This window comes from Rousettus aegyptiacus, unplaced genomic scaffold (assembly GCF_014176215.1).
Source record: "Rousettus aegyptiacus isolate mRouAeg1 unplaced genomic scaffold, mRouAeg1.p scaffold_m13_p_15, whole genome shotgun sequence".
Lineage (NCBI taxonomy): Eukaryota > Metazoa > Chordata > Mammalia > Chiroptera > Pteropodidae > Rousettus > Rousettus aegyptiacus.
This window is the reverse complement of record NW_023416290.1, coordinates 5,461,696-5,475,455: the sequence shown is the minus strand read 5'-3', so window position 1 is coordinate 5,475,455 and position 13,760 is coordinate 5,461,696. Positions and strand designations below refer to the sequence as shown.

At 37.0% G+C, this 13,760-nt stretch overlaps 1 protein-coding gene across 4 annotated transcripts in view; it reads left to right on the top strand.

Annotated features, from left to right (window-relative positions):
- HNF4G (hepatocyte nuclear factor 4 gamma) overlaps window positions 1–13,047 on the top strand; it is an 83,509-nt gene extending 70,462 nt beyond the window's left edge. For all 4 annotated transcript variants that reach the window (XM_016153683.2, XM_016153682.2, XM_016153681.2 and 1 more), the window contains exons 4-10: window positions 155–261; window positions 1,792–1,947; window positions 4,996–5,083; window positions 6,963–7,115; window positions 7,241–7,477; window positions 8,416–8,538; window positions 11,910–13,047. In XM_016153683.2, the coding sequence (XP_016009169.1) occupies window positions 155–261; window positions 1,792–1,947; window positions 4,996–5,083; window positions 6,963–7,115; window positions 7,241–7,477; window positions 8,416–8,538; window positions 11,910–12,031 (986 nt within the window). In that variant the 3' untranslated portion in view covers window positions 12,032–13,047. The remainder of the gene's footprint in view (window positions 1–154; window positions 262–1,791; window positions 1,948–4,995; window positions 5,084–6,962; window positions 7,116–7,240; window positions 7,478–8,415; window positions 8,539–11,909) is intronic.
- The last annotated feature ends 713 nt before the right edge of the window (window positions 13,048–13,760 follow it).

Here is a 13,760-nt window from a genome sequence, read left to right as displayed (position 1 = left end):
GTTTAAAATGAAAAATATCTTCAGCCACAGTCCTTATAGAAACACCCCTTCTCACTTTTTATACTGACTTTTTTTTTTAACTTCAAAGCATATATATCCTGACATATATTGAAAAGAACTGACCAATTAATACTGTGATTTTTTTCTCCCCTAGCTGTCCAAAATGAACGTGATAGAATAAGCACGAGAAGAAGCACGTTCGATGGCAGCAACATCCCCTCCATCAACACGCTGGCACAGGCGGAGGTTCGGTCTCGCCAGGTACCAGCATCCGCCCCGCTCGGCAGAATCAAACGCCCACTCAGGCGGGAGGCTGAACTACTCCAGGCTCAGTCAAATGTGCTCATCACTACCGTAAACTACACTTAGGCAAATTCAGGAGTTTTAATTTGAAAATATTAACCGGACGGTCGACTTAATTTTGACTACCAGACAAGTTCCTCTTTATTAAATGGAAAAATTACATGCATTTTAGTCAAAGATTCTAAAAAAAAAAATTTACAAGGTTGATTTAAAACACTTAATGTGTAGCACAGCCTTCTGGGGGCAGTTTCTTGTATTATTAATTGAATCTGTGAAATCCGTTATAATAGTTTTGAGGGAGTTTGGTTGAGACCCAACATCAGAGCATCCTTCCTTGAAAATGACTTGTGGGCTCAAGAACTCACCTTGGCACCTGGTTTTGAAGGGAAACTGGTATCGAAGGGGGGGAAAGCCAGAATTCAAAAAACACAGAAGAAAGAGTCTTAAGTTTCTAGAATGAGATTACCAGTTCTAAAGTTGAAAAATGTGGGTCATAAGTTATCGACATAAAAAGAAATCACTTAAGAAATCTTCTGAAGACAGTTTATTTTAGCATTTTAGCATATTAGAAATGTTAATATTTTTCTCTTATAAAGCAAATTACGAAATAGCTAATTATTAATCCAGTCCTATAATGACTCAGTGCAACTACTTTCGTTTTTGATAAGGGTAATACAAGGGTAATATGATGAAGTTAATATCACCATTATCATCATCAGTACTTGAAGATTGCTTGATGGTCCTATAAAGCATTTAGAGAACGGCTTCAAGAGGAAATACACATACTACAGAAAAACACATCCACATGCATAAATGTTCAAAAATTAAAAAAAAAAAATTGTAAGAACTTTTGGGAAGTGATTCTTTTTTTCGGCAGAAAAGCATTTTGACACCATTTATATTTTTATATGGTTCAAAATTGTATATAGTTCTTAACATTGTCATTACATGTTGGGCTTTTCAGTGCGGCTGGGTCAAAGGTGGATGTCTTGACTTTATTCTGGAGCACTTCCCATCCAAAGCAGAACATAAACGGTTCTGCTGGCTTCTCATCTGAGTCTTTTCTCCCCAGTCTGGTAAACTTTATCCACGGATAACCTTTCCAGCATATTAAAGATGGGATCTCTTAACGGAAATGTCATTTTTCTTAATTAGTAATAAAATCACAGAACATATTTCATGTAAATCCTCTTTTATCTCTTTGTAGAGTCATTTTGAATTATGAAATTCTCTGAAAGTCGGGTAACTTTTTCTATAGATTTGGCCAGTAAAATAAGATACTGCTCCCAGTGCATGTGCTCGCCACGTAGCGAATGTTTTCAACTGAACTTGAACTGATAGGTATTTTCTTTCTCAATCTAAAAATATGTAGTATCTTTCAAGACACTGAGACAGCGGTCGTGCCCGCTTCAGGGGTGTTTATGCAGTCGTAGAACACGGAGGACTATTTTAAGTGATAAATTAATATAATGTTCTTCTTCGTGCCAGATCTCAGCCTCAAGCCCGGGCACAAGCGCTGACATAAATGTTAAGAAAATTGCAAGTATCGGCGAGGTCTGTGAGTCCATGAAACAGCAGCTCCTCGTCCTGGTGGAGTGGGCGAAATACATCCCCGCCTTCTGCGAGTTACCGCTGGATGATCAGGTAGAAGTTACAGAAGTTGCGAACGCTTTAAAAAAAAAAACATGTTTTTAAATTCTGCCATGTTTGTGCATTCTTTTAATTATATTTGTGATGGATTTACTATATTTACTATTCCTAATAGATTTACTATTTGACAATGGTTAAATTATCTGATGAGCAAAAGATTGGTTTTCTCGTCTGTTCACCTTCTTGTTCTACCAAGAGGCACAACTTCTGTTTCAGGGGTCTTGAAAATGTATTGATTGTATGAAGTCAAGCAAGACACTGTTTTCATTTTCCTTTTAGAGTTTAAAAGGATTAAGTGTGGGACAAAAGCAGATAAGTAACTGCCATCATGAGACAAAAGATTGGCAGGGCAGAGGTATGGGAGGCAAGGGGCACACTATTTTTGTCTTGATGTTTACCGAAGGTGCTGTGTAAAATTCCTCAGAAATGCCAGACCGCTCCTGGACAGAAATCACACAGGGTGTGTTGGTGCCACTATGGGCACTTTATGCAATTAACATATAAAATTTTGCTATTCATATTGTCAATTTTATTGAGCAGTGCTGTATAAAAAGTGTATGTCTGGCAAAAAAAAAAAGTCTATAGAATCGTGCTCTGAAATGTACAGAGGAATAGAGAAAATTCAGCTGTAATGATCTTTTTCTAATTCATGTGTTTTTATACTTTATAACACATACATTAAGACATTTAATTAATAGTTAAGAAATTTAATTTCCTAATTAGTCTGTGAAGATTAGGTTATTAGTTTCAGGTTCATTTTAAACCCTTCTATCTAAGTAGTATGTAATATTTTGCAGATGCAAATAGTTTGAAATTTTCCAATTCTCCCCACATTGAATAAACCACAATATGTATTATACCCAGAGAATATCTTTACATCCTTTGACTAGTGTTCTTTATCACTGATACATAAAAACAAAGAAACACTCAAAGGGAAAGGTAGAAGATTATATAAAAGTCAAAGAAGGACAAGATATTTACACAACCAGAAAAAAGAAGTGATCATAGGAAGTTAGTTACATTTCTAGGAGAGCATTTTACTTGGTGACGGAAAAAAAAATTCTGTGAAGTCTGAAATTATTCTTAATATGTTCCGTCAGTGCCTTCCTGGTATGAGTCACGGTTATTGACATATCGTAAAGATAGCTTGGCACAGAAGGTTATTTCAGAGTGAATAATGCCAAATTGCTAAAACCTACTTGTCTCACCCCAAGCTATATAAGCAGGTTTATGTTATTTATCAGTTTTATATTTTTATTATCAGTCCTCTTTAAAAGTTGCTGACTTATGTTTGAAGACAAAGATTTGAAAATTAGGCAATTGAAATCCAGTAACCTGTCAAAACCAGTTTTAATTTACTAACTCAGACTTTGATATTAACGATATAGCATTAATGGCCACGGGGGGATTGGTATGTGTCTATTCTGGGTAAGGCGCTGCGGAATTACTGTGGAATTAGCTGTCAGTTATGTTATTTTAGGTTATTATTTTACTTAATGCTCTCAAGACCTCTGTGGCATATGTTTTATAATCTCCGTTTAACAGTTTTTTTTTTTTAAACCGAGCTCTAGATGAGTTAAATTCACTGAGTAAATTCATCAAACAAACATTTATTAAGGCTAATGTTCAATTTTATGAGCCATGAGTATTCAGCAGTAAAAATTTAGATTGTCACTCTTCTCATAAAGTTTGCATTCTGTTTTGGAGAGACAGACAATAAAAAAAAAATACACAGATCATGAGTAAGTTGATTCTAGGTGGGGTTAAGTTCTATATAGTGGAACGGGATGAGTGGTTGGAGAATGCCTTGGGCTGGAGTGGTACCAGGTACTTTAAACTGGAGGGTCAGAGAAGATTTTTGCTGAGATCTGAATGACGAAGGACTATGCATAGAAGTATCTGAGGAGAAAGCATTCAGGCACAGGAGCAGCATGTTCCAAGGCCCCGAGGCAGGGAGAAATAATGCGCCTAGAGAAAAGTCAGCAAGGGGTGTTGCAAGCTGAGATCCAAGACATGCGTGGAGGGCAAGGCATTGAGCCGTCACCTACGAGGCCTTGGAGAAGGAGTTTGGATGTTATTCTAAAGACAATAAGAGATCAGTGAAACATTTCTAGCAGAGGAGTGGTAGTAAGTGATTATTAATGTACAAATATCGTCTTGGAAGCTCCATCAAGGAGGATTTAGGACAGAGGGACTGGGAATGAAGCAGGGACACCGGTTAGGTCTTTAGAGTATATGGTGTGAGGCCAGGGGAAGAATGACAAAGGCTTGAGCTGAGTGGTACCAATGGAGAAACGGTACCAGGGTTTGCTAGACAGTGAGAGAAGAACCAAAACGGAGTCTTGCTTTGGATATAAACCAGCATTTTGGATGATGGTGCCATTTACTGAGATGATGATGATGTAGAGGACCATGACTTTGATGTGTTAAAACTGAAATGCTTCCTGTCATTGAAGCTCAGTTGAGAGTTAAGTGCAAAGAGGTAGAGGATTGATGGCGAATGTGTTGGATTCCAGACCCTAATGCCCATTTCACTCTGTCGCAGTCCTCGCTTTGTTTGGATTTGTTTGGTGTGAGTGTAAGAGGTTATGTTTACATACATTTTTTTTTTTAAATTTAATCCTTTTGTCTACACTTTGAAGTTTTTTATCACTATCTCCATTTGATTGGTGAAAACAAATGAATCCCAGACATAAACGATTAAATAGGTAGCAAGTGGCCAAGCCAGATTTGAACTCTGGGTTTGCTGGATTATATTTCATTCCAAACACTTAATTATTCTGTTGTTTGTTTTGTTTGTTTTTGCTGACTTTGTATTGACTTATTAGTTTTAGAAATTTTGAATAGTAACACATTACCGATATTCTAAGTTTCAAAAAAAGTTGAAGGCTTAATGATGGCAACGTTCTGTGAATGTTATAGTTTATTAACAAACCGAAAAAAGACCCAGGCTTAAAGAACACTAAGTTAATCAGATTCATATGATACCATTTTTTAATCCTATTTCATATTTAATTGTTAAATTTGGAATTTTTCACCAAGGTGGCACTGTTGAGAGCTCATGCCGGGGAGCATTTACTGCTTGGAGCTACAAAGAGATCCATGGTGTATAAAGATATTTTGCTTTTGGGTAAGTTTTTTTTTTTTTAATTTATAAAGAAATTATGCATGTGTCATTCTTACACAGGATCTGTTCTGTATGTACCAAGCATTCATAGACACTGACAAATGGTCCTCTCACTCCACAAATTGGATTTAATTGATCATATCTCACTCAAGCCCTATTTTTCCTTCCTTTGATTGCAGATAAATTCAGAGCACATTGAAATGTTCAGGGTGTATTTAGATTTAAGTATAAAAGAGAGCTGTTGCTCAGTAGACATAATCTTGAGGTGTATTTAAACATCAGGACACTCCCTCTGTGTTAATTTAATAATTGTAACATATGTTATTTTATGCTTTTTTAAGGAACACGTGTATCTCCTGTGATCTCATTGCCCATGATATGCTACAAAATCCCATTTAAAAAATTTGGTAACAGTGCCTGAAACATCTTGATAGTTGAATAACACCACTAGGAGAGGCAGAAGTAGGATGGCAGGTGGAGTGGAAAGTGGGGTGAGGGAGGACAAGATACAGGAAAAGCTTTTGTCTTATGAAGTTACGTTTCCTGTTGAGAAGTTAAGATCCCATAATGCTTATTAGCTCCACCTCTCCCTGGCTTGTATGAAACCATGACTAAGTTGTTCATTCTATTCATGCGATAGGTATTTTGTCCCAAAATAGAAATAAGTTGAACATAATACAATTATAGCTAAAATTTATCGAGGATGTACTATGTGGCAGGCATTGCGCTTAGCGCTATACATGCATTTCAACACTCCTATTTAATCCTCACAGTACTCCCAATGGGGAGGTATTATTTTCAGCCCATTTTGCAGGTGAAGAAATAGAGGCAGACAGAGTTTCCCTAAGATCACAGCACTAGTAAAGGACAGAGCCAGGACTTTAAGTGACCTAATGTCACTGCAGAGACGGTGCTCTCAAATTCTAGAAAATACTCTGTTGCCTTCATAGGACCCCTGTAGATCTGAACACAATATACCTAAAAAGCAAAATGTTTTCGCTAATAGTTCTCAATTGTTTCACCATGAAAAATTAGGTAAACTAACCTTTCATAAGAGCGAGGCTACATTTTGTACATGTTGCTACACTGAAGATTGTCTTTGCCTGAAGTGAAAGATTTCAGAATATTTTGCTTTTTGTGAAACCATAAAATAGCAACGTAGCTGTTAGTTTAGGAGCTATAATAAGCTTTTAATTTTTTTAACATATTAGAAGCTACTAAATGTTCATCATATTATGTCAGAGATGTTTTAAGTTAAAATGGTCTTTAGGGATTAGATGGTCCAGCTCTCTATCTGGTTTCTGAACTCCCTTAAATTCCTCCTTGTACAGCGATCATTCCATCTCTACTTAAACCCAGAAAGAGAGATTTTACTATTTAACGAGGCAGCACATGAGATTACACGAGCTAGTATTTAAAAAGTCAGCCTCATCTACTAAGGCTTGTTAAAATCATGTCTCAATCGTTGTTACACTTACATATACCTAGACACTAAAGGAGCGTGATTTTTTAATCCACCGTAAGCCAGAAAGATTCTTTAGGTTTTATATTAGGCTCATTAATAAGTAAGACACTAATAGATAACTGACATAGCGGAAAGCTAATCATTATACTTTGTTTCTCTCTTGTCAATTATTAGCTTATTATTAGGCTGTACTTCACTGTTATTACCAGTAACTGAGGCTGTTAAAATGCACGTGATCCTGTTATCAATTGTATTGATCTTTTAAGTGTTCTTAAGCTTTTCTAACTTGACCCTACTGAGAGAGAGGAAGTACTCTTCTGATCTCTGCTAGGGAATGTCGTTTAAAACATTGGTCTGTAAAAACTTGAACAAGATCTGACAATTTTGGGGTGCGTATCTGATTATTTTCCTCCCTAGGGAACAACTATGTCATTCACCGCAACAGCTGCGAAGTCGAGATCAGCCGTGTGGCCAATCGGGTGCTGGACGAGCTGGTTCGACCGTTTCAGGAAATCCAGATTGATGACAATGAGTACGCTTGTTTGAAGGCGATTGTATTTTTCGATCCAGGTTTGTTTCCAAAGCCCCATTAAAAAATAATTATAGTGAACATGAAGCTATTTGTAATATTAGACCAGTTCCTGTCACACTAGCAAGATTCAGTTTTTAGATTGTCCTCTTTGCTCCTTTATCAGACGCGAAAGGGCTGAGCGACCCAGTAAAGATTAAGAACATGCGTTTCCAAGTGCAGCTGAGCCTGGAGGACTACATCAACGACCGGCAGTATGACTCGCGCGGGAGGTTCGGGGAGCTGCTTCTGCTGCTGCCCACCCTGCAGAGCGTCACCTGGCAAATGATTGAGCAGATCCAGTTCGTGAAACTTTTTGGGATGGTCAAAATCGACAACCTGCTTCAAGAGATGTTACTGGGCGGTGAGTATGTTTGAGATGCTACTTCATTTATTAGCATCACACTGTGTGCTTGAAAATAAGTTGGACACTAATTTTTTATTGTCCATGATGTAGCGAGCTCATTTTTTTTTTTTTTTTTTTTTACATTTAGAAAGTCTGCAAACCCCATTGGCTGGGGACAAAACATTCGGACATAATCAAATCCCCATTCTTACTAGCCTCCACCGTCTAGCTCCAAACGGTCCCTCTAACCTCAATTTTCAGGCCCTTCAATATGGTAAATAGAAATATATTTCCTATTTTTGGTACTCCTTGAAGTGCATTGTATTTTCCTATGCCTTTACTCCTTTAAAAGCTCAAGGATGTCAGAATTGCAACATCTTAAAATGTAAACATCTTGAAAATGAACATTTTGCTCCTGCAATAATGAATTGACAGAACACAATGAAAAGGGAAAATGAGATTTCATTACTGCGCTAAATGTCAGGAATAAGTTAAGAAAGCATTTATTCCATGTTCTGATCTAGATTAAATTTCCTTGTAAAATCACTTTATTTTATTTTTAGTTTTCTGGTGCTTAATGTGTTCCTAATGATATCTTCCTGAAATAAGAGTTGTTTATGCTATTAGGGTGACCCCAAATACTATGAACTTGAGGTAAGTGATTCTTGGAATCGCCCTGACAACAGGCAGCAAACGCAATTATTCCAGGAAACAGTGCACAGGGTCCATTATTAATATACAACATAATATGATACAACATTCATCCAGTCAAGGTACAGTGAAAGCTGACATTGTCCTTAAAATGGCTGTGGTTCTATTAATTTATTTTTGAATTCCCAAAAAGCACTTTGCAAAAATAGCAATATCCATGCTGTCAATCAGAACATTCGTTCCAAGGTGAAATTGCTATCCCGGATTAAATATCACTAATGCAAGCATCTTTTTATCTTCCGTAGGTGCTTCCAGTGACGTTAGCCATCTCCATCATCCCATGCATCCACATTTATCTCAAGATCCATTAACAGGACAAACTATACTTTTAGGTCCCATGTCAACACTGGTTCATACAGACCAGATCTGTAAGTATCCACGCTGCTTCTCAACCGTGATATGTCTTAATTACCTGAGAGAAAGAGGGAATTTAGGGAAAGAATCTATTAGTGCCCCAAAACTGCAAAATTTGGATAAAATTTCTTCTCCAGGACTCAGCTGTGGGAGATTATGATATTCAGCAAATTGCTTAGTCTCCTTAGACACGCCTTTGTTCCCTCAAATGGAGATGTGAGTGCCTAACTCTTTCAGTTTCGTAGGTTTGAAGCCTAAGAGAATATGCAGCCGGTTCTAGCTTTGCCGGGGAGGGCCAGCCCATAGAAATGGCTGTGCATGCTGCAACCATGCAAAGTAATCTTAATACTCAACAGGAAATTATGGTTGCGTGTGACCTTTAAAAATGTCTGTCATGTAATGTTACATGTCAGTTATACCTCAGTAAGAAATAAACAAAAATGCTTGTCAAAACATGAAGAACTCTCTGAACTATGCATTATAGATGCGTAGGAAGGTTGAAAAATATAATAATCCTCATATCTGTTTTGTACACTGTCATTTAAAACATTCGAAACACCGAGAAGTAACGTTTTCGTGTTTCGTAAAAAAATCAAGAAGAGTAGTTTGAACAGTGCCTTCCACCCCTTCTTATCACTTACAAGAGGAAGCGAGCATGTCCCATGCCTGGATGAGCATTACTCTTTTGGAAGTTTACATCAGCTTCCAAAAGTTTATCCTCTTCATTTTCATGTCCTGAAATATCTCCAAGAATCCATTCCATGTGAAGGTTCTTGCCAGTTTCATTTCCTCTGTGGCATCTTCGTTCTCGGCAACGCGACTTGTTTCCTCACTTCGTTGACAGCTAGCTGTTCCTTCATGAAGAAGCCTGGCCGCATAGTCAGAGACGCGGCGCACAGCAGTGGCCACATGCCCATCCATAACTCCGTTTTGTTCAACCTGAATTTCGCTCCCAGCATTATCACTTTTTCTTCCTTTGCTGCACTTGAATCTTTCTTTTTCTTTTTTTTTTTTTTTAGCAAATTTTCTTTCATTTGTCCATTTTTGCAAAATGTCACATGGATTTGTCACTGGGAGACAGGCGCCTAAAACTACACACTTTGTGGTCCGGGTGTGAATTGAATCACATATGTCCGGGAACAGTCACGGACAGACAGAGAGGCGGTGTGATTGGTGGCTGATCACAAGACACATCTGTTACTTGGGTAATGGTTTGTAGACCGAAGAGTGAGCAGTGCAGTTTGTGTTTACGCAGGACTCACTCTTAATCTTGAGTTACCATCCTAACCGAAGCTTGAACCATGTTTGTGCAGGACCAGCGCTATATAACGCAAAGCCATGCATAGCAGAATTATGCACAGCAAACCCCACTTGGAAAAACTCTCTGGAACTAAAATGATTACATAACTAATAGGGGTTGTTAGCAGCTAAGTTAATGGGATCTGACTGCAGTTAACACAAATTCTACCTCTATATAGTGTCTGGAGATAAGAATCTCTATTTGACAAAATATCTAGGATTAATTGCCTGTGAATTTATTCCCAGGTTTACCTTTAATCTGTCACCTCACCTCTGAACACTAAGCCAGCTACCTCACTGAGATGCCTCGAGTTATTGCAATGAATTATTATGCATTCCTGTATTACATATTTAATATATAATAGCCCTTAAGTCGTCAGTGTCATTTTACACAAATGTTTGGTGCAGTGGAACAATTCAGTGAATACCACCCATCTGTCCTTTAGTGCCAAGCATTGCGGACCTATGCGTACGTTTTGTCTGAAACACAAAGTCCTTTGAGTGTATGACAGAGGCAGAAAATAAGCTGTTAGAAAAGAACACGCATTATAGAACTAGTATGGCCCATTAACCTGTGGGTCCCGGTACACTTGAAGGACATTATTTTGGGACCATCCTTGCAAAGCAGATGTCACCATTTTCATTTAATAGGTTGTCCAAAGCAGAGAGGCAAGGGCGATACCATATTGAAATCCATGGGGTTGCGAGACCAGTTATTTATAAACCCAGAAAATAAAACACATTAACAACATATTAAGTAAGCATTGCAGGCACCGAATGAAGAGAAAGTTTAACGATTCTACTGGTGCCTGAGCCGTTTACTTTTTAAATGCTAATTTTCTAGTAGTTTAAAAGCATATCTGTTGACCCTAATCTTTTTAGAATCACATCATCACAGTTTCCATTTTTATTTTCCGCTTTCAGCACAATATTTATAAGAATCATTTGTAAAGAGAAGTTTTGCTTTGCTTGTGTTCATTTAGAATAGTTTATATTTTTTCCAAAGCAAAACATTTATCACATAACTCAGGCCAAAATTAAAGTTCATGCGTATTGTCTTGGTCTTTTAGAGTTGATTTCAGATCCATCCTCAATATGCAGAAAAAGTTTTTAAAGCAGTTTATTTCTTCTTTTGTTAATTAAACTACCTAAAAATTTGTTTCTAAGCCATTGTCAATTTGTACTTAATAATACTAAAGTTATTATATTAAGGAAAACCTGGCAAAAAGGGACCGTTTTCACTTTTTTATAGAATTGTTTTTCTAGAACTTTAAAAAACTGTTTTGGGAAAAAAATCTATAAAGTTTGCAATCCTTCAGTCTGGTCATCAAATATTTTCTATTTCTGCTAAATATGTGGAATAATAATAAATGTGAGTACTAAAATATTTCAAGTTTTTAAAAATTATAGAATAGCTCCTATGTTATTTCATAATATGGTAAACGTATGCAGTAGGAGGAAGTACTTTCTAGACAGTGAAATATTCAGACTCTAACTGTTATCCATCACTTAGTCATGCTCTCTGCATTGATGGGGTAGGGATGGACAAGTTCAATTATAATACAATAATTTTGAAGTGACAAAGCCAGTGTTTTTCAGATGCTTTTAACTACAACAGATTGCAAAGCACTTGGAAAGTATTTTACCTTCATATTTTATGTCATCTAATGTGTGTTAGTGAAATCCAAATCAAATATATTTTAGTTTATGTGCATTTTTTATTGCAAAAATTTTCTAAGAGCTGAAAAAAATACTAGCGTTCTGTTAATTCTTTTTACGAACTTCTTTCTGCTGGGTGAGAGAATCAGATGCTTATACATGCTATTAAGAAAGGAAATACCTTAAAGGGACTCGTAAGATTTTTAAGCATGATCTAGTCCAGTTTAAATCTATTGGAGAGGTAGGCTGGGAGAGCATCCGCAACAGTAAGTCAGTGAACGGATAAGGTGTTATACAAATCACTATTTGTGTATGATTGTTTAAACACATCCAAAATAAAACGATGCCTATCGGTGTCATACAGGACTTCATGGGATAGGTCAGGGTGACAGTCGCCATCACATACAATTCTCTGGTTCTTTTTCAGCAACTCCCGAAACCCCTCTCCCTTCCCCACCACAAGGCTCTGGACAAGAACAATACAAAATAGCAGCAAACCAAGCGTCCGTCATTTCACACCAGTCTCTCTCCAAACAAAAGCAGTTGTGAGGACGTGTTTGCTTCTGAACGTTTGCTTCTGAACGGCACTGCGCAAATGTGAAAAATCACTGGTCTCGAAATATCTCAGGATAATACTTTTGGCAAACTCTTAGCCAAGGCTTCTTCATGGTGCTGTTTTGGTAAACTAGTTTCTTGTTTATATGCTCATTTTGTTTGTCATTGCTATTGTTTAAAACCTTCAGTTGCAACCACTGTTTATCTGAGTTTCAATATGTTTCTATAGTATGTTTTTTCCTGTACTGTACCTAAAGCAGTTGAATCTTATGTACTACTTTCATTTGTCGTCTTAATGTTAATTTAAATCTGTAAATAGCTGCTTTACTGTGATGTGATGCAGAACTAAGTGTTCCTTTTTGCCCGCGAATGGTTGATCAGAAATCCCAGATTGATACGAAGTCAGCCAAGCTTTTAATAAATTTTAAATCTGCAAATTAGAAAAATAAAGCAGTTACTGTAGAACAGGGAATAGATCTGTGAAGAATCACTTATGGATATCCAGTGGCTAAGGAGCATCCTTTTGGCTCACAGTTAAATATAGCTATTTTAAGTTTAGAAAAATATAAATAGCCATTCCAAGGATGACTGCATGTTCTTTCAAATCTGACTGTATTTGAAGATATATGTTAAGATACAAGTTGTTAGTTTTCGCAGATAGGTTGCAGGCTAAACTGTAAAAAGAAACCCTCCAAACTGGCTCAACCAAGAGAGAAGTTTATTTCTCTCTCCTAAGACAGTCTAGAAGTCGTCATTCATCGACTAGAACTTGTCACACGCCCACAGCTAGTTCCCAGGGAGGCTGGGAGAGAAGACAGAAAGCCTCGCGCCAACTGAAACTTCACAACTCTGGAAGACAAATATGGAGAGACAAATTAGCCATCTGTCACGCACACATTGCCTCATTTAATCCTCACAACAACCCTGTAAGAGAGGTATTATTATCTTTCTTTGTAAGTAAAGAAATCTTTAGCTTAGAGGGTTTAAGTAACATAACCCAAGTTCATAAACCTAAGAAGTGGGAGAGGCATATTTAACCCCAGATCTGGTTGCCTTTTAAGAGAGTAATTATATATTTGGGATGAAAAACGTGAGCATCTTACAGTGGTTTTTAAATATATATATTTGGATGTTGATAGAATACCATCTGTCATGTGACTTGTAACACATATTGTCATGTAAAGCAGTGAGTGTCAAATTATGGCAACATGACAAGAAACCACTTTCATGCTTTTAATAAGAGTCTTGCCCCTAGAAAAATCTTGTAAACAAATCAAAGAAAATAAAAGATACACCAAATAGGTTACAATAAAAACAAAAACAAATTTAAATCGCTAACTTATCAGATTTTCCAAAATCCAGCAACCCAGGGATATACTAAATGTCTAATTCTAGACTGAGGAGTACAGTTCACTGGAGCCCTAAACTCTGATATCGTCTAAAGCTGGAGCTTAATTAAAAACAATTAATAGTGAGTTACTTCGTGAACCAGTGACATCTTCCTCTCCCTCTCTCTCTCTCTCTCTGACACGTAATTTATTAGCTGAAGCAGGCAACAACAGGTTGAGTAATTATCAATGATATAAAAAAGTATCCCACACTGTAAGAGACCGATTTACATGATTTTTTTCATGGTCTTTCAAAATTTCTAAGATTTTGATTTCATAATCCCAACTTACTCTACAAATAAAAAGGTTCAGTAAATGTTAACTAACTTATTGGC